The sequence below is a fragment of the Physeter macrocephalus genome, chromosome 20 (assembly GCF_002837175.3).
Source record: "Physeter macrocephalus isolate SW-GA chromosome 20, ASM283717v5, whole genome shotgun sequence".
Taxonomy (NCBI): Eukaryota; Metazoa; Chordata; class Mammalia; order Artiodactyla; family Physeteridae; genus Physeter; species Physeter macrocephalus.
In genome coordinates this window covers 39,741,698-39,763,196 of record NC_041233.1, presented here as the reverse complement: position 1 = coordinate 39,763,196, position 21,499 = coordinate 39,741,698, and the positions used below count along the sequence as shown (strand labels likewise).

General features: G+C 39.3%; 1 protein-coding gene across 1 annotated transcript in view; it reads right to left on the bottom strand.

Moving 5' to 3' along the window:
• The window catches only part of IPMK (inositol polyphosphate multikinase), a 42,986-nt gene extending 22,557 nt beyond the window's left edge, over nt 1–20,429 (bottom strand). The window contains exons 1-3 of the mRNA XM_024121193.3: nt 19,932–20,429; nt 10,947–11,032; nt 5,551–5,647 (exon numbers count right to left, since the gene is read on the bottom strand). Coding sequence (XP_023976961.1) covers nt 5,551–5,647; nt 10,947–11,032; nt 19,932–20,121 — 373 coding nt within the window. The 5' untranslated portion in view covers nt 20,122–20,429. The remainder of the gene's footprint in view (nt 1–5,550; nt 5,648–10,946; nt 11,033–19,931) is intronic.
• Between the last annotated feature and the right edge of the window lie 1,070 nt (nt 20,430–21,499).

Below are 21,499 nucleotides of genomic sequence, written 5' to 3'. Positions count from 1 at the left end.
AGCACAGGCTCCGGACGCGCAGGCTCAGCGGCCATGGCTCACGGGCCCAGCCGCTCCGCGGCATGTGGGATCTTCCCGGACCGGGGCACGAACCCGTGTCCCCTGCATCGGCAGGCAGACTCTCAACCACTGCGCCACCAGGGAAGCCCTTTTAAATTCTTAAAAGTTCTATTTAGGACAACAGATTCCGATGAAGCCAGTCTGTCAGAGGTCTAAAGACTGGCATTTGTGAACCTCGGAGCTAAAAGATATTCTATTAAGCTTAGTCATGGTATTTGTATAATAAATAATAGGACATCTATTTTTCATAAATACATGGATCTCATTAAAAGAGGTCACACTGACTAGAAGTATAGTTTAGTTTAACGGGCTGTGCCCATAAGGGATATATCTGTTATTTACATATTAATTTATGGAAAAAATATATAGAATTTCCATAGTTCCTTAATTTTTTGAGGTAAAAATCATGAAAATAACTACCAGGTATTCTAAAATACACCACTTCATGCTGTTATAAGCAGACTATTAAGTAAGACTTCTCAGTGGCTATACCAATGGCATAGTTAACATGCTCAAAATATTTATATATTTCATGCTGTTGATGATAGTATGTATAAGATTACACAAGGTTACCATGAATGAAAAAGCTTTTCTATTTTAAATATATTTTCTATTTAAATATATATGATTAAATATAATTATCTTAAATATTAATATAAATTAAATACATTGTTTTCTAATACATTAAGCATAAAAAAAATTCTACTGACGGAATATAGTCCTGAGACTCTAAGAAAAAAAAGGCAGAAAATTCCCCAGTATCAAAGGAGAAAAAAATAAAAACATTTGAAATACTGTGGAAAAATTGAAAGACCTACAAAAAACTAAACAGTCAAGATGAGATAACTAGTTCTTTTAAAGGAAAGACAAGGGTGAAGACATTTAGAGAGTTAAAGGAAGACTTATTCAGATCCCCTTAATGAATATTATTGATTGTATAAATCATTAGAATATGGGTTCCAAGTTTCATCACATTCTTCCCCACCATACCTAGGTACTGGCTACCATCTTCATTTCTGAACCTCCCAAAAAGGAGAAAAGGCCTGGTGGTGAATCCCTGCCCATCTATGAAGCCAAATTTGTGTTTTTCACATCAATCTTCAGCTATTTCTAAGAGCAACAGAAGCTGAAAGTAAAAGGAATTATAAATAGAAGAGACCTTGAGCCTCCAAATGTGGGATAAAGGGAACAGCTAATTTCAGTCCATGCTTCCTGAAACTTGACTAGTAGCTAGATCCAGAAACCTACCAATCAATGAGACTGGAGATTACATTTCAGAACTCTCAATTTGCTCAAACCTACTTGAAGATACACTTTTCCATTCCTCCGAATAACTATCAATATAAGGCTTTTGGGGCTTCCCTGGTGGCGCAGTGGTTGAGAGTCCGCCTGCCGATGCAGGGGACACGGGTTCGTGCCCCGGTCCGGGAAGATCCCACATGCCGCGGAGCGGCTGGGCCCGTGAGCCATGGCTGCTGAGCCTGCGCATCCGGAGCCTGTGCTCCGCAACGGGAGAGGCCACAACAGTGAGAGGCCCGCGTACCACAAAAAAATAAAAAAATTAAAAAATAAAAGTAAATTTAAAAAAATAAAAGGCTTTTGATAGTACATGTACTAGGCATCTATGTACTTACAAGTAAAATGAGATTTAATATGTATAAATAGCTCCAAATCTTCAAATGTAATTACTAACAAATGTTGTACCTTAAAAAACAAAAACAAAACCCACTGGTCATGTTCTAAGGTTTGCTAATGGTGATGACTGTATAACTCTATAACAAAAAACTACTGAATTGTACACTTTAAATGTGTGAGTTTTATGGTACATAAATTATATCTCAATAAAACTGCCATAAAAAATTTAAAGAAAAAAAACCCTATTGGTCAGCACATCCTTATGCTTCTCTTAAGTGACAATAATTTGCTGAGCAAACTGGCAGTACTTTCTACATTTTACAACTTTGAATTATAAGAATTATACAAAGCTGTATAAAACTCTACCTTGAGCACATAAGAAAAGATGCTCAAATAAAAAGAGGAAAAAAAAGAGTCAAGAAATAAATTGTCATTAATTTAATACTATGTAAAGTTCAGTAATACAAACCAGTTTTCTACTAAAATTTAAGAAAATATTTGTTTTCAGGATCCCATGGGCTAAAGATGTCAAAGACTTTCCTATCTTATATTTATTTCATTTACAATCAAATTGATAAAAACAGAAAGATGATTCCATGAACTCTCTAGCAAAATCAAAGCTGAACAATCTGTATGGTGCAACAGTTTTATCTAACTCCTTCCAGAGCTAAAAAACTGGAAACGGGACTTGCCTGGTGGTGCAGTGGTTAAGAATCCGCCTGCCAATGCAGGGGACACGGGTTCGAGCCCTGGGCTGGGAAGATCCCACAAGCCGCGGAGCAACTAAGCCTGTACGCCACAACTACTGAGCCTGCGCTCGAGAGCCCTCAAGCCACAACTACTGAAGACTGCACGCCTAGAGCCCGTGCTCTGCAACAAGAGAAGCCACCGCAATGAGAAGCCCACGCACCACAACAAAGAGTAGCCCCTGCTCGCCACAACTAGAGAAAGACCGCACATAGCAACAAAGACCCAATGCAGTTAAAAGTAACTAAATTTAGGGGCTTCCCTGGTGGCGCAGTGGTTGGGAGTCCGCCTGCCGATGCAGGGGATACGGGTTCGTGCCCCGGTCCGGGAGGATCCCACATGTCGCAGAACGGCTGGGCCCGTGAGCCATGGCCGCTGAGCCTGCGCGTCCGGAGCCTGTGCTCCGCAACGGGAGAGTCCACAACAGTAAGAGGCCCGCATACAGGCAAAAAAAAAAAAAAAAAAGTAACTAAATTAAAAAAAAAAAAAAAATTGGAAAGGAAGGGAGTTCCCTGGTGGTCCAGTGGTTAGAATTCGGCGCTTTCACTGCTATGGCCCGGGTTCAATCTCTGGTCGGGGAACTCCCCCAAGCCACGAGGTGCAGCCAAAAAAAACTGTTTTGGGGCTTCCCTGGTGGCGCAGTGGTTGAGAGTCCGCCTGCCGATGCACAGGACACGGGTTCGTGCCCCGGCCAGAGAGGATCCCGCGTGCCGCGGAGCAGCTGGGCCCATGAGCCATGGCCGCTGGGCCTGCGCGTCCGGAGCCTGTGCTCCGCAACAGGAGAGGCTGCGGCAGTAAGAGGCCCGCATACCGCAAAAAAACAAAAACAAAAAATTTGTTTTTTATTTTTTAAAATAAATTAAAATATATTTTTTAATTGGAAAGGAACAGGAAATTCCCTGAGACAATTGTTGGTATTACAGAACCACTCTAAATATGTATACTTCTATTGACATTTTCTCCTCTCATTTTCCTCACCTCATCTTTTCATCTCAGTAGCACCAATATCTCCATTTATATTAAAATAAGAGTATTAGAGTTTACAAAGCATCCTCACATAACGTGATCTTAACAACTCTATGTGATATTATTTTCCATTTATAGAAGAAAAGTGGAGCTAAAAAGGTTAATGAGTTAGCAAAGTTCACAAAATTTGGAAATAACCAATATAGAAGCCAAGTCTTCTGACTTCAAAGTTACTGCTCTACAATACATTAGCAGAGATGTCCCTCAAGATTATTTGGTACTGAAGACCAAAAAGGCTGTTGATTGCTAGTAAGTCTTTGGTTTTTTTTTAAGTCTTTGATTTTTAAATCATGTGCCAGTAATCCTAAACTATAAAATGTTACTTTCAATTAAAATATTTCTTCTCTTACCCAAATTCTTTCAGTATACTCTACTTTTCAAAATAATGATGCTGTTTGCTCAGTTATTCTACCCCCTTTTCTTTTTTTTTTTTGGCTGCACTGCACAGCATGTGGTATCTTAGCTCCCCAACCAGAGACTGAACCCGTGCCTCCTGCAGTGGAAGTGGGGAATCCTAACCACTGGACTGCCAGGGAATTCCCTCTACCCCTTCTAAATAATTTTTTAAACTGAGCATTTAACTATCCCGAGGCTAGATTAGATAAGGGAAAGGAAGGGAAGGGGAAAGAAAGAGGCAGGGAGGGAGAAAAGAAAAAAGAAAAGGAAAAGGAAAGGGAAAGAAGGGGAGAGGGGTGGGGAGAGGAGGGGAGAGGAGAAGAGGGAAGGAGAGCAAAGCAAAGCTCACCGCGCCCCCATACAACTGAAATACAGAAGAATCCTAAATACCCTGGGTAACCACTGATTTACTATTATCTGAGGATACTCACAGGGAGATACCATGATTCCCTATTAATGAAACTTCACAAAAGTAGTGAATGAGTAGAAGGGAGACAAAGAACTGAGGAAAAGAACAAGCTGAAACTGTTCAGAGAAGGAGAGAAGGAGCCCCCTTCCCTTCCTGTTCTCAAAATGTGGTTCAAGCACTATCTATATCAAAAAAACTTGAAGCTTTTATTTAACAAGCATTATCACTAAACTCCAACATAGATCTGCATAATCAAAATGTCTGGGAATTGAGCCTATTAATTTGCATTTTAACAAGCCTATGGGTTATTCTTAAACTCAGTCAAGTTTGAAACTCTTCCCTCATTCATGAATCTTCTTCAATCGTCAGCAGTCATGCTACCAGTTTAACTGAATTCTGTCTGCTGTCAAAGGCCTTGATGTGGCAAATACTGCTTCAAGTATTAACTAATATTAAGAAAGAAATGCTATGCCCTTACATAGATCATTTTGTCCTCTAACTATGAAACTTACCAGTATTTTTTAAAAGACTGCTATTTAAAGCATGCAGGTGGGGGATGAAGGAGTGAGACAGAAGATAGGGAGGAAGGTACACAAAGAAAATATTTTTCTTGATTTTCTTTTTTCAAAATGGGAAAAGAAATTGCTCAATATGTTCAGAAGGGGCTTCCCTGGTGGCGCAGCCGTTAAGAATCTGCCTGCCAATGCAGGGGACACGGGTTCGAGCCCTGGTACGGGAAGATCCCACATGCCACGGAGCAACTAAGCCCGTGCACCACAGCTACTGAGCCTGCGTGCCACAACTACTGAAGCCCGTGGGCCTAGAGCCCATACTCCACAACAAGAGAAGCCACCGCAATGAGAAGCCCATGCACTGCAACAAAGAGGAGCCCCCGATTGCCGCAACTAGAGAAAGCCCGCGCGAAGCAACAAAGACCCAATGCAGCCAAAAATAAATAAAATAAATAAATAAATAAATTTATTTTAAAAAAAAAAAGAATGTTCGGAAAAAAGAACATCTGTAAATTAATACAGTATTAAATACTAGTATATATATTTTCATTCAATTATAAGAGATTGGTCATTAATTTGTATATGCTATCTAAGAAACTGGTTATGAACAGCAAAAATATTAATAAGTTTTCTTTAATGAAGAGAAAAAGTAGTAAGAAAAATGGATATATTGTTTTTATATACTAGGCTTAATCTTATTTAAGCCTTTTAAAAAGCAACTCTCATGAATTAAGACTAAAAGATGTATTTTAAAGAAAAGATTACCATTTGGTGCAGTGGGAGGTGACCAGATACCGTAATATTTTGGCAAATATTTTCGTAGCTCTAAAAGAACACCATCAGTACAATCAGCAGCATAAACCTGAAACAAAGAGAAATATAATATTTGCATGTTAGTTTCTTATAATGCTTTATTTATAATTGCCCCACACATTTCTCAAATAACACACTACTGTTGAATCATAATTTATCTGGTATGAGTTTTAACTGGAAGTAAATCTGGGAAAATAAAAAAAGATTACTATGTGTCTTCAATGAAAAACCATGTACTGTTTAGAGCACATTCTTCTTGGTTATGTAATTCTAGCCTTTCACTGTCCTTGAACTATTTTACAACAAAGTAAGTTGTAGATAACTCTTAGCAAATGCAAAAGAATTCTTGCCCATAGACATGAAAATAAATTCTGGCCAGAGGAGGGTCAAATGGCTTCCCTCCAACCCCCCTGAAAGGGGAGAGTTTACAGTGTTCTTATGTACACTCATTTCACCTTCCCTTTAAGCCATATATATTTGTGCTTCTTTGACTTCTCTTTTGAACCAGTTTTAAATCTGCCTAGTTCCCTCATTAAATGATGAGTTTAACAAAATCTTTACCATGTATTTAGTTTATATATGTAAGGAAATTGTGATTTTACCTCAAAAAAAAAGTATCGTTTAACTCAATGCAAGTCTAACTATTATTGCTCATTTAATTCTTTGATTTATAACCAGTAATAATTCTAGAGAAGACTAGAAGTATCCAGATATCCTGGAACTAGATTCTTAACTTTTTTCCTAGAAAAGGAGAGAAAATATTTTTGTTTTAAAAACAACTTGTAAGACATCTTATCCCATTAAAGCTTGCCAAATAAGGTCTACCTAATTATCCAAAATGACTTAAGTTTACTCATGTAAAATGCTCATGAAATCTCAGTATCAGAATTCTATGTGTCACACCACATTTGTCAAGTAGTTACATACAACATAATTCTACAGAATAAACTCAAGTATGGCAGAAACTCACCAAATATCCACATGATACATTGTATTTCCCAGGTTCCCCTATTGAAATATGAACAGAAGTGATATTAGTCACTTCTGGGCCAAGGTAATTAAGAGCAGAGTGTACCTTATCATCCCTCTGTTCCTGGCACAATGAGAGTAAGGGCAGAGTGTTCATGATGCCCTAACAACAAGATGGAGGAACCAAGTATATCTCTATGTACTTACCTAAAGAAGTCTATGATGTATTTATAAGTGAAAAGATAGAAACTGGAAGAGTAGAAAGGTAAACTTTCTCTTCTTACTTTAAGTATTTTTTTAAAGTAGTAAGACTGGTATTTACTCCAATATGCCAAGCAAGATAACCTAAAAAGCTTTCTACCTAGAAATGTAGGATAAAATATAACAAATATTTTCTTAAACACGTAACTGAGCTCCCAAAGTTAAAAAGGAAATTCATAGGGATCTAAAATAAAGAGGAAACCCAAAGTGCTAAGCTGAGCAGTGATGTTGGGCTCATAGAGGTCCACTCTGAAGACTTGAACCAAAGGATATCTGAACTTAAGGACTAGTCATAGATAAAGATAGAGCTACTATACTGAAACAAGGAGAGTAAATAAAGAATGTTTTGGTTAAGCTGATAGAGAAAAAGAGAAAAACAGCAAATAAACAATATCAGGAATTAAAAGGGAGTCATAACTAAACTAGCATAGCATTTAAAAAAATACTATGAAGAAATCTGCCAGGTGGGTAATTATATAAAACAAACTATAATCTGTAGTTTACTATCACATTAACAAAGAAAAAATCAAGACATTTAAGAAACTGAATCATTAGTTTAAAAATACATCCCTTGGGGAAGGGTAAGCTGGGACTAAGTGAGAGAGTAGCACTGACATATATGCACTACCAAATGTAAAGTAGATCAAAGCAGCAGCATCGCACAGGGAGATCAGCTCGGTGCTTTGTGACCACCTAGAGGGGTGGGATAGGGAGGGTGGGAGGGAGATGCAAGAGGGAGGGGATATGGGGATATATGTATACATATAGCTGATTCACTTTGTTATACAGCAGAAACTAACACAATATTGTAAAGCAATTATACTCCAATAAAGATGTTTAAAAATATATATATACACACACACACACATCTCTTCCAAGGAAAGAATGAGAGAAAAAAAGATGGATGGAAAGGAGGAAAGGAAGAAAATGAGACAACAGGCCACTCTGATGAATTCATAGGTTAAGTTTTATGAAGCCTTTAAGGAACAAAATCCTTATCTGATACAAATTCTTCCACAAAATAGAGAAAGAAATGCTTCTTAACTCATTTTATGACGCTAAAAGAAACTTGATATCAAAACCAGACAAGGACAATATGTGAAGAAATAATAGTCCAATCTCACTTATGAGTATAGCTGGAAAAAAATCTTAAATAAAACACTAGCAAACAAAATCCAGTAATGCATATTATTAAAAAACAAATTTAAAAAGACATGTCCAAGTAGGTTTTATTTCAAAAATGAAAGGTAGTGTAATGTTAGAAATCTATTATGGCATTTACCACGTTAACAGATTAAAAGAGGAAATTCCTATGACCTTTTTTTCAATAGATACAGAAAGGCAGCTGAAAAATATTCAATACCCATTCGTATTTTGAATTGTTTCTTGAAATAAAAATAGGAAGGATGTTATGTATCTTCTTCTCCTTCTCCAAGAAGCTCATATGAATCGACTGCATCAAGGGGAGTTCCTTGCCCTCTTGCCATTGTCTCTTCCTGGTACAAGAGACTGGAGGGTAGGAGAAGACTTGAGGTCAGCTTATTTACTTCTCTAGTTCCCTCCTTATCAGTTCAAGTCTTCTCATAAAGTTACCTTCCCTGAGTTCCAGCAACCACTCCCTCTCCTTCCCGATTAGGCCCAGGGATGGTATGGCATTATCTCTTGCAGGTGGCCTTAAACTCTGACTACAGCCATTTTATTAAACTGACAGAGTGCACCATGTGTTCCTTGACAGAATCTTGACTCACAAAGAAAGCAATTTCCTTAACCTGGGGAGAAGCACCTCTCAAAAACTTAGATTGAAAGTCATACTTTAAAGGGGAAATGTTAGAAGCACTTCTACTAAATGAGAGGAAGATGCCCCCACCATTGCTTCAATTAGGCACTGAACTAAAGTCCCTGACTGCAAGGGATGCAGGTTTGATCCCTGGTCGGGGAACTAAGATCCCACATGCCTCGCAGTGCGGGCAAAAAAAAAAAAGATTTCAGCAAGATTACTATATATAAGAACACTATACAGGGTTTCCCTGGTGGCGCAGTGGTTGAGAATCCGCCTGCCGATGCAGGGGACACGGGTTCGTGCCCCGGTCCGGGAAGATCCCACATGCCGTGGAGCGGCTGGGCCCGTGAGCCATGGCCACTGAGCCTGTGCGTCCGGAGCCTGTGCTCCGCAACGGGAGAGGCCACAACAGTGAGAGGCCCGCGTACCACAAAAAAAAAAAAAAAAAAAAAAAGAACACTATACAAATATCTATTTCATTCTAGTGTATTAGCAATCATTGGAAAACTTAATTCAAAAAAATACTATTTACAATAGAAACAAAAAATAAGGTACCTAGAATAAATCCAACAAATTCTGTGCAAGACTTTTACAGAGTAAATATAAAATACTTTCCTCAAAAAAGAAGCAGTGTTAGCAGTTAAAAGCATATTCTAGAGATAAGACTGCCTATATTCAAATCCAGGGGCCATCATTAACTGTTTGAATGATCTTCGTCAAATTATTTAAACTAATTATGCCTTAGTATAAAATGAGGATAAAAATAGTACCTAACTCACAGGTTGTTGTTAAATGAGGTAATGGTGGTAAAGCATTATAGCAGTACTTGTTTTTTGTTTGGGTTTGCATCGTTTTTTTACTTGCACTAAATTTAAGAGCTAGAGTTATAAAATTCTTAGAAGAAAATATAAGCATAAACCTTCATGACCTTAAATATGACACAAAATCTATGCTTCGAACGACACTAACAAGAAAGTGAAAAGACAACCCAAAGAATAGGAGAAAATATTTACAAATCACATATCTGATACAGGATTTGTATCTAAAACATGGAAAAAAGGTAAAGATAACCTAATGAAAAAATGAGCAAAAGATCTAACTAGACGTTACTCCAGAGAAGATACACGTATGGCCAATAAGTACATGAAAATATGTTCAACATCATTAGCTATTAGGGAAATGAAAATCAAAACAAACCACAATAAGATTCACACTCACTTGAATACCCATTAAAAAAAAAAAAAAACTAACAAGTGTTGGTGAGGATATGGAGTAACTGGAACCCTCATACATTAGTGGTGAAAATGTAAAATAGTGCAGCCACTCTGGGAAACACTTCCGACAGTTCCTCAGTAGTTAAGTGTAGAATTACTATATGACCCAGCAATTCCACTCCTGGGTATATAACTAAAAGAACTGGAAACAGGTACTCGAACAAATACTAATACTTAAATGTTCATAAAAGCACTACCTACAAAAGCCAAAAGATGGAAACAATCCAAATGTTCTTCAATGGGTGAATGGATAAACAAAATGTGGTATGTAAGTATAATGGAGTATTACTCAGCCATAAAAAGGAACAGAGTACTAATGCATACCACAAACCTTAAAAACATGCTCAACAAAAGAGGCTAGACACAAAGTCACATATTGTGAAACTCTAATTATATGAAATACCCTGAATAGGTAAGTCCATAGAAAGCAGATTGGTGGTTGGCAGGGATTAGGGGGAGGGAGGAATAGGGCATCATGGCTTAATGGGTACAGGGTTTTCTTTCATGTGATAAAAATGTTCTGTAACTAGACAGAAGTGGCAGTTGCAAAACACTGTGAATGTTCTGAAAAATACTCCTAGCACACCACTGTAAAGCAATTATACCCAATAAAGATGGTAAATAAATAAATAAGTTTTTTAAAAAGTACTCCTAGTAATATGGTTAATTAGATGTTAAGTGCCCCCCTTCACCCCTACCCTCCTTTGGAGTTGCACAGTACACATTAGCACATTCAAGGCTCTAAGAAATCCTGTAGTAAAAAAACACCTATTTAAACCCAGCATTTCTGAGAAATACAGTCTCTCAGCTAAGCGTTTTTCAAAATGTAGGTCACAACCCATCAATTGAAATCAATTTAGTAGATCAAATCTTTAAAAAATGAAGTAGAGTAGAAAATACTAGAATGCATCGGTAAAGATAAGCATTGTATTTCTTGAAGCTTTTGTTTCAGTCACATACACAGCATACTAAGACATTCTGTCAAATGTATTTTTTACTGAGTCATCACCAGAAGACTATGAAAAACACTTTGAATACAACAAAACAAATCTTACCTCACTTACCATATTATAGAATTCCAGCTCTCTTGGACCCCTTGGAGGTGGCTGCAACTGTTTCAAAACTGTGCCATCTGGATGTTGCAGTATACCTACAGAACAAAAGTCACATATTTTAAAATGGTTTAAATAATAGTGTATCTTGCATCATAGATTTGTTCCTAAAGTTACAGATAAACCACTTTCATAAATTTAAGGGATTCCTTACACTTATTTCAGAAATTTTAACATTTAACCAACATATTTCAGTGCTTATTATATGCAAAGCACCAGAACACAAATTCTAAACAGCTTGGTTTTATTGTCTCCAATCACTGCTTCCCTTGTAGCCCCCTCAGACTTTCTAATAAATAGAACACATGCAAATTTTTACAGAAATTCTTCAGTAATAGACTTTCCAGGAGACGTTAATTTATAGTTAAATAAGAAGCAAGTTAAAAGCAGTAGCATAAATTGATTCCACTTTTATTAAGCAAACAAAAAAATGTTAACAATGGTTCTATATGAATTTCCTACTTTGTAATTATTTTGTTTCTCTCATCTGTTATAAGAAAGCAACTTAAATTTTTTCCTGATTCAGATGCACTAGCTGTACAGATAGCATGAGGGCACCTAGGCAATGGGAAAAGTGGGGGCTGAAATCAGGGGCCAAGTCTGGAGCAGGAAGGGGTACCTTTTTATAATATGTCCACTCAAAGGGAAAAACTTTTTCTAAAGTCATCACATATATATACTAGCACTGCCCCGTCACTATGCCATGAAGATTCATTCCCAAGTTTATATGTTAAAATCTTAAATTTTCATATATTGAGATTTCATAAAATCACGCTAGTTAGAACACAACATAGCTCAAATAAATCTATTTACAATTTTGGTAAAATACACCACTTAAGTTTCTATTTCTTTTGGCAATGCCAGGAATTTTTAATCATGACAAAAATGCAGAGTTTAATCAACAGAGACAGAAAGTACCAACTTAAGAGAAACAGTAATCAAGTTTATTTGTTTTAAGTCCTAGTTATAGACTAGAAGGAAGGTAAACATTAATTCATATGGATAAGATTGGTTGGTAGGGGTTTTGGGACTTCAAGGAGAAGTCTAATAGAGGTAAAAGTTACTAAAGAGAAATTCTATTCCCAAAGGCTGGGATGTAGAACAAGAAAGGCCTATCACTCCCATGGTAATAGACATTTTCAATAGGCTAATGAAGAACGGTAGATGTAAAAACTCCTTGATGAACTGAACTGTGGTTGGGGGGGACGGGAATGGAGCATTCATAAGTGAGAAGAGAACCATGAAGCTTCCCTACCTTGGGGCAGACACCTCATCTAGACACAGGTGAACCTGCCATTAGACAAATATTTTAGCAGGCAAGCAGAAATCAGCCAGACTGTAGACAACAGTGGGGGGTAGCAGGATGGATTAGAGACAATAGTCCTAACACAAAAATAGATTGCTTGGTCCAGCAATTCTCCCACACTATTCACTCTGCAAAACACCCCCTCCAAGTTTTCAGAGAAAGCAGACATGGAGTAGAAGATAGTAATACCAGGCATTCTCCCAGTGAATGAATTCCAGGATCTAAAAGTAAACCAATAGTACCTTATACTGCAGCCAAATACCTCACAGCCAAAAAACAGTCATGATAAGAAAGGAAGCATCTTGGAAGGCTGAACCAATACCAGATGAACTGAATCTAAGACTGCAGCCCACACCAGCTCAATTAAATTCAAGGGGGAATATGATTTATCAGCCCCTCACCCTAAACAGAGGGAAGGGCTTATACTCTAAGTGGAGCAAAACAAAACAAAAAAATAGTACACTTCAGGGGACTTCCCTGGTGGTCCAGTGGTAAAGAATCCGCCTTCCAATGCAGGGGATGCGGGTTCGATCCCTGGTCGGGGAACTAAGATTCCACATGCCGTGGGGCAACTAAGCCCTCGAGCCACAACTACAGAGCCCCCGTGCTCTGGAGCCCGCGTGCCACAACCAGAGAGAGAAAACCCGCACGCCGCAACTAGAAAGACGCCCGCCCGCCAAAACGAAGATCCTGTGTGCCGCAACTAAGACCAGACACAGCCAAAAATAAAGATAAATAATAATAACCTTTAAAAAATAATAAATATTCCAAAATGAGTAAATATACTGATGTCTGGGGAGACAGAGTTCTCTGTGAGGAAAAAAAGGAGATATGAATACAGAACAGGGGGAGGTAAAGAACCCTGTGATATTAGATTTTAATTATAGGTATGAATATGAACTCTAATTTTTAAGAATATGAAATTATTTATTTCTTAATCTAGTCTGCTGAAAGGACAAACAGCAACCACACTAAAGGAGCAATGAATACACCTGTTGCCCAGATCTTGGTTTTTAAATACCATTTACCTCCAAAGGAACTAGATTCTTGAAGAAAATAGTGGTTCATTCTAGGACTGGGACAGGGAAAGTACAAGATGAACATGGGACATCTTTTTATGCCACAACGTAAGAAAATGCTTTAAAAGAAAATATGGAAATGTTAAAAAGGCACAGGAGGGACTTCCCTGGTGATTCAGTGGGTAAGACAGCCAAAATAAATAAATAAATATTTAAAAAAAAAAAAAAAGGCACAGGAGCTAGCTTGAAGAAGCTCCCACTGCCGAAATCTGGGACGACTGAGCATCAAAATAAGTAGCAACAATAATGGATAAGACCCATTCACTGAAACTTGAAAAATCCATTACTCCATCCTACTAATTAAAGAGAGAGACAGAGACAGAGGAGGGAAATCTGTATTCCTTATAGAAGAATGCCCAAAAAAAAGAAAAAAAATAGCGACTTCCCTGGCAGTCCAGTGGTTAAGACTCTGTGCTTCCACTGCAGGGGGCACAGGTTTGATCCCTCGTCCTGGAACTAAGATCCTGCCGGCCATGCTGTGTGGCCAAAAAAAAAAAAAAAGAATGACAACTAACAAATGTAGCAGGAATAAGAGAGTTAGAACATTACCATTTTCCAACTAACAGTAATTAGTGAGTTGGTCAAATATCATCAATGGGTGCTTACAACATTTGATGAAAACTTTGATGAGAAACGTGATATTTTAACAGTCTCAAAATATTCCTCTCAAATTATTTACTTACAATAGGAAAAATAAAACTTCACAGTGGAAAAATCTGGCAGATATCATTTAATCAGGTGATCAGTTATTGGGTTGGCCAAAAGGTTCGTTCAGTTTTGTCCATAAGCTGGCTCTAGTAGTGCTTAGCTGTCTTTAACTTGATTCGAAACAATTTTGTTAGATTATATTGTGACAGCTGTCATATCAGCGTGGATTAAAAAAAAAACTTATCAAAATTGGTGAATTTTTGTGTAGCCATTTTAATATTGAAGATGGAAGAAAAAAAGCAACATTTTTGGCATATTATGCTTTATTATTCCAAAAAGGTAAAAACGCAACTGAAATGCAAAAAAAGATTTGTGCAGTTTATGGAGAAGGTTCTGTCACTGACCAAACGTGCCAAAAGTGGTTTGCGAAGTTTCCTGCTGGCGATTTCTCACTGGACGATGCTCCACGGTCGGGTAGACCAGTTGAAATTGATAGTGATTAATCAAATCGAGACATTAATTGAGAACAATCGATGTTATATCACGTGGTAGATAGTCGACATACTCAAAATATACAAAACAAGGGTTGAAAATCATTTGCACCAGCTTGGTTATGTTAATCGCTTTGATGTTTGGATTCCACATAAATTAAGCGAAAAAAACCTTCTTTCCACATGCAATTCTCTACTTAAACATAACGAAAACGTTCCGTTTTTAAAACAAATTGTTACGGGTGATGAAACATGGATACTGTACAATAATGTGTAACTGAAGAGACTGTGGGGCAAGCAAAATGAAGCACCACCAACCACACCAAAGGCTGGTCTTCATCCAAAGAAGGTGATGTTGTGTATATGGTGGGATTGGAAGGGAGTCCTCTATTATGAGCTCCTTCCAGAAAACCAAACAATTAATTCCAACAAGTACTGCTCCCAGTTAGACCAACCGAAAGCAGCACTCAACAAAAAGCATCCAGAATTAATCAACAGAAAATGCATAATCTTCCATCAGGATAATGCAAAACTGCATGTTTCTTTGATGACCAGGCAAAAACTGTTACAGCTTGGCTGGGAAGTTCTGATTCATCCGCCGTATTCACGAGACATTGCACCTTTGGATTTCCATTTATTTCGGTCTTTACAAAATTCTCTTAATGGGAAAAATTTCAATTCCCTGGAAGATTGTAAAAGGCACCTGGAACAGTTCTTTGCTCAAAAAGATTAAAAGTTTTGGGAAGACGGAATTATGAAGTTGCCTGAAAAATGGCAGAAGGTTATTAGAAGAAAATGGTGAATACAATGCTCAATAAAGTTCTTGGTGAAAATGAAAAATGTGTCTTTTATTTTTCCTTAAAAACCAAAGGAACTTTTTGGCCATCCCAATATATCATCAGTAATGCAACTGACATCCTGTGCTTTATGATATGATGCCTCAAGAAAACAACATAATTCATAAGTATTTTTACCAAAAATGCATTCATCTGATTCTAAGCATGAGGAAATAATCAGACAAACTTAAAGAATTTTCTAAAAAGCCATATGCCTATACTCTTCAAATATTTCATAGTTATGAAACATAAAGAAAAAATTTAAAAACTGCTCCATATGACAGGCAACTAAAGGCTCATAACAACTAAATGCAATGTATATAGCCTTAGAAGGGGAAAAGCTGTTATAAAGAATATTAGGGGGAAATTGCTATAAAGAATACTATAGGAATAATGGCAAAAGCCAAATGGAAATATTCTGGAATTGATAATTTTACCATGGTTAGGTAAGAAAATATTCTTATTTTTAGAAGATACACAATTATTTAGAGGAAAGGGGTCATGATGCCTGCAATTTTTTTAAAATGGTTCTGCAAAATCATTACCATATGCAGAGAGTAATAAAGAAAATGTGGCAAAACATTAATAATAGGTAAACTAGATGAATGGTAATATATTCATTCAGTTCATTGTACTATACTTGCAACTTTTCTAAATTTGAAATGTTCCCACACACACAAATTCTTTAAAAAGGAAGCATGATTTACAGTAGCATCAAATACCTAGGGAAAATCTAGTGTAAGACCTTTACACTGAAAACTATGTCTAAGAGAATTAAAGAAAGCCTAAATAAATGGAGAGATAGACCATATTCAAATACTGGAAGACTCAGGATTATAAAGAAATCAAATCTCATCAAAGCAATCTATAGATTCAAAGCAAACACAAAATCTTATCAGGCTTCTTGGGGAAAATGACTAGTTGATTTAAAATCTATACAGAAATGCAAAGGGCCAGAAATAGTCAAGATAATCTTGAAAAAGAAAGTGGGATGTTTATTCTACCATACTTCAAGACTTATTATACAGCAGCTTAAATTAAGACAATGAGGTATTATTGCTAGGATAAACAAATCAGTGAAACAAAAGTCCAAAAGGAAATTCAGGAAGTTGAAATAACTGGGGTATATGCACAATACAGTACAAATGAGCTGTAAAAACAATGAGGAAGCACTCTATGAACTGATAATACTGATTTTTAGAAGATATTGTTAAGTTTAAAAAGCAACGTCCAAAACAGTATATATAGCATATCACTTTTTGTGTCAGAAAGAAGGGAAAATGAGAAAACTTACAGAGCTCTGCTTATTTCTGCAACAAGAAACTCAGAAAGGATAAATCAGAAAACAAGGAAATTGGTTACCTACAAGGGATGCTGAGAAATCGGATCGAGTGATAGGGAATAGAGTGACACTTCTGATATACCTTTTTGTAAAGTTTTGACTTTTGGAAGCATAGTAATTTTATAACCATTCAAAAATATTGATATATCATTGAAGGAAGGGAACTGAATTTAAACAGAAACAAATGAATCCAACTAAATTTCAAATCAATAATATTACCATTGAGAAGAGGGGGATAAAAATAGCCACACACACACACACACAAAATCCTAATCCAAATAACTTTTGAAGAGTTTCCAACCACATACCTTCAGTAAAAGGGAATCTCATCTTGCACTCTTTATTCTAGGTTTGTTTTCTAGAGTAGTATGGGTATAGAAATCCTGAAGATTATAGGATTAAGAAAAAAATAATAATATTGCTGGGAGCCAGGTTCTCACTGAGGCAAACAGGAAACAAATTTAGAATCAGGAAAAAGAAAAAAACTCTGTGGATTTGGAATGAAACTGGAAATATCAGTATGTACTTATGATTTCTAAAATATTTATACATACTTTTTAGTTACGTGTATTGAAAAGACCTGGAAGCAATGACACCCTAGAGGCAATGAGCAAACCTGCACCCAGATCTTGGTTTCTAAATACCGTTTCCCACTAAAAATGAAGCAGGGCTCCTTAGAGAAAATGGCTGGTTCCAGAGCTGGGAAGGGAAGGCACGAGATAAGGCAAAAATAACGTGACAGAAAGGAAGGAAGTGCTCCCAATTGGCCAAATCTAGGACAATTTGGACAGCAAAATAAACAAGTTCTATAATGGGTTATGACACTTTATAAAATAAGAATACACGACTCCATAGTGATCATAAAAAAGAACACATATGCATAGTAGTAATGGAGGACTATTTTTTTTCTTTTCTTACAAAGTCAACTATCCTTCAATAAATAAAATATTGACTATATTCCCTGTGTTGTACATTACATCCTTGTAACTTATTTTATACCTCATAGTTTGTAGTTTGTACCTCTTAATCCCCTTCACCTATTTTGCTCCTCCCACTGCCCCTCCCCTCTAGTAACCATTAGTTTGTTCTCTGTATCTGTGAGTGGAAGGCTTTTTTTTTTTCTTCCTCTCTGAGGGCTATTTCTTACAACAGAATGCTGACTGTTAAAACAGAGGGAGTAGTAGAATTGGAAAAATCACAATTTTTCAACTATCAGAGTAAAGGCTGCTTCAGGCAAGAATCATCAATAGATATCTAATCTAGGGGTAAAGTATGAGGATCCCAATATCTGCATGATCTTAAAGCATCTCTCCATAGACAGCTTATTATTGCAAGGTGGAAAATATTAACTATGTACTAGAGAAGCCAGACCACACTGGGACCAGATGATCAAGTTAATATCACTAATAATGGGCAGATAGACACTGTGGACTTTAGACGTGATACCCTAAGAAGGACACACTTTTATAATGTTCCAGCCAGAAATGTATCACCTGAATCTCATCATAAGAACCCATCAGAAATCAAAATTAAACAATATTTTATAAAATAACTAGCCTGTAACTCTTCAAAATTGATAATATCATAAAATAAAAAAAAAAGAAAGGCTGAGAAACTTACAAATTAAAGAATTCCAAGAGACATGACAACTAAATGCAACAAATGATCCTGGACTAGTTCCTATGCCGAAAAAAACAAATATGATAAAAGACATTATTGGAAGAGTTGACAAAAATCAGAATATGGACTACAGATTAAAGCATTGTATCACGGTTAAATTTTCCATATTTGATAAATGTGTTGTGGTTACAGAAATACACACTAAAGTACACTCTTAGGAAGATACTCGCTGAGGTATTACTGTGTAAAGGGGCATGATATATACAACCTACTCTCAAACAGTTCAGAAAAAAAATTGTGTATCAATATATACAGAGAGCTAACTTCAAGGAACTAACAAGTTAACTAACAATTTAATGGGGAGAAAGGCACGCAACTGACACATCATTAACCCCTAATTTTGAAAAAGAGAAAAGGAGTAGGTAAAGATCAAAGTAGTGGGAAATGTTCTTTGGGAAATAACATACATTCAATCTCATCCATTTTCAAAAATCCTTGAGTGGTTTTCTACAAGCACGATACACGGTGGGAAAAAAACAGTGCTCTGAAGCAGGACCCTTGGTTTCCAGATTCTACACACAGTAGCTTTGTGACTTTAGGCTTGTCACTTAACCAGCCTTGGCTTCAGTTACCTAGCCTAAAAATGTCAGCATTATCTTACCAGCCTAAACCGGAATCATCTTACCAGCACAAACCAAATTGTCAGGTCTAAGATCCGCATTACTCACATACGCCTCCATCTGATTCCCCAAGTAATCATGGCCTAGGAACCAGTGTAAGCTAGGTGAATTCCAGTTTCTAAACCGAACTTTTACATCACCAAGAGAATAAAAAGGCCCTGGATTGTGCTTTAAACGCCGTGACTCAAAAAATGTACTACACAGGCCATGACACAATCTTATAAAGATGATCAAGAATAACTGATTGTCTTATCTGTGTACCATCCTAGTACAATAGTAGGGTGTATTTCCTACCGTGAATCCGAGTTTCAGCATTCCTGAAACCACGCCTCCCGGAGAAATCCAGGAGATATCAGAAAAACCTCTCAAGGGGGCGCGGAGAGAGATCCCGGATAAACCAGAACAAGCTTCCAAAACCAAAACCCAAACAAACAAACATTCTAAAACAAAAAACAAAAAAACACTTGTTTCTTCCCCTCCAGCTATGCAGCTGCACCCAAAAGAGAAGCACTAGATTAGCATCATCTGCATTTCATTCCTTTTCTTTTGCAATACTAGCTGCCCGCCTATAATAAACAGACCTTGTGCTCAGGGGAGAATTTACTTCCCCGTCCAGTAAAAACGAAGTTCCTTATTTTCACTAACAACGAAAGCCATCTTCAATCAATACCCACCCTCCCTGGGGAGACCAGACACTCCTCTCCCCGCCACCTCCTGCTGCCCGCCTGACGCCCCACACCCCAGAAATCGTCCCACTTTTCGAGCCCCTGCTGCACGGGTCGCGAGGCTCTGGGGGAAAGCGGAAGAGACCGGGGGTGCGGCGTACACACCCGGAGGGGCGTCCGGCCCGGCCAGCGAGCCCCAGGCTACCTCGGCCGGCCCGGGGCTAGCGAAGGCGGAAGGGGTGCGGCGAGCTCCGCGCCACCCCCACTTACCCACTTTGTCCTTCCCGTACATGTGCCCGGCCACCTGATGCGAGAGAGGCACGCAGCCGTTGAGGAAGCGGAGCCTGCCGCCCGCCGACTTCGGGGTGCCCTCGCGGGCTGTCTCGCCCGCCGGTGGGGTCCGCATTTCTGGGGGGCCGGGCGCCTCAAGCCGGAGAGGGGATGGCGGCTCCGTTGCCATTACGGAGAGCTGAAGCGGCAGCAGCAGCGAGAGCAGGGAAGAAAATAAGGCGGAGGGAAGGGACGCCGGAGAACCCGGGGGTCGCTCAGGCTCGGCCGCGAGGAGGCCCGGGGGTTCCTGCGGCTGGTGCCCTCTGTGGCCCGAGGAGGGGGCCCATGACGCCGCGAAGGCGCGGGCTCTGACCTGCCCAACTCTCGGCGGAGCGCGGCTCTCGGCTCCCGCTGCTCAGCCGCCGCGGCCGCCGACCCGGGCGCAGCCCAGGACACTGACCCCAGCGGAGGAGCGGCGTCGGCGGTGGCGCCCCGCGCTCCCTGGGGCCTTGACGGCGACGGCGGCCCCACCTCCCGTGCCCCCGCCCCCTCCCGCCGTCCTCCAGTCCCCTTAGCTGCCGCGCGCGCGTCAGCGCCGCCGGCATCGCCTCCTCCGCCGCGAGCTTCCTACTGCGCGACCCGCGGCCGCCGCCGCTACTGAGCATGCCCAGAGACCGCCAGACGGGACCCCCGCGGCAGGGCGCGCGCTCGGCGCTGCCGGGGCGAGCGGAAGGCGACCTAGATGAGGCGACCACGCTCGCGACTCTTCTCATTCCCACCCGGTTGGCCTTACGTGCTGTCAGGGCTGGTGTGCCTTCATTCATTCAGTGCGCGCTTCAGCGCTTCCCGAGGTTAAGCTCAAAGATATCAGGGGCTCCCAGTTGTGTGGGGCAGTCAGTCACGCGTTAGGAGAGCTGGGAGGCAGTAGCGGTGCCCAGGGAGGCTTGGAAGACCACCCTTTAACTGCAATCACCTCCCTCCTCCAACTCCCACCCTGCACAGATACAACAGGAGTAAAAACAGGCAGCTTCTTAGAAGACGCACCTCCAAAACATCCTTCAAGTAATCCTATCCCCCCTCCCCAAATTGCTGCCCCTAAACAGCTAACTAAAAAAATTTGAAACCGACACTGATTTCAGACTGTAGAAGATAGGGAATAATCTTAATTTTTTTTAAGTGAGCACATTTTTTTAAAAGAAATGAGCCATTTTTTTCTCTCTCCCACTCGACCCTTAGCGCAAGTTCCAAGGTGATCAAGGAGAATTGGGTGGAAGGCAGAGAATAGGGATGCACGCTGGGAGCGAGAGGGAGATTCTGGGATGGGACACCACAGTTGGTTCCTGTGTCCGGCATTTCAAGTGAAAACTGGACCTGGCCTTGCAGGTACCAGACTAAGCAAGAAAATTTTGGGTAAAACCTTAGATATCTGATTATGGCAAGTGTTATATCAGCACACACCCTCTGCCCCCATAAATCCGCACACCTGGGAGAGACGTAAAACCTGGTCCGGATTCCTTATTCCAAAGGCCCGTCCGCTGGGCTCCAGGACCAAACCCCTCAAGCTTGCG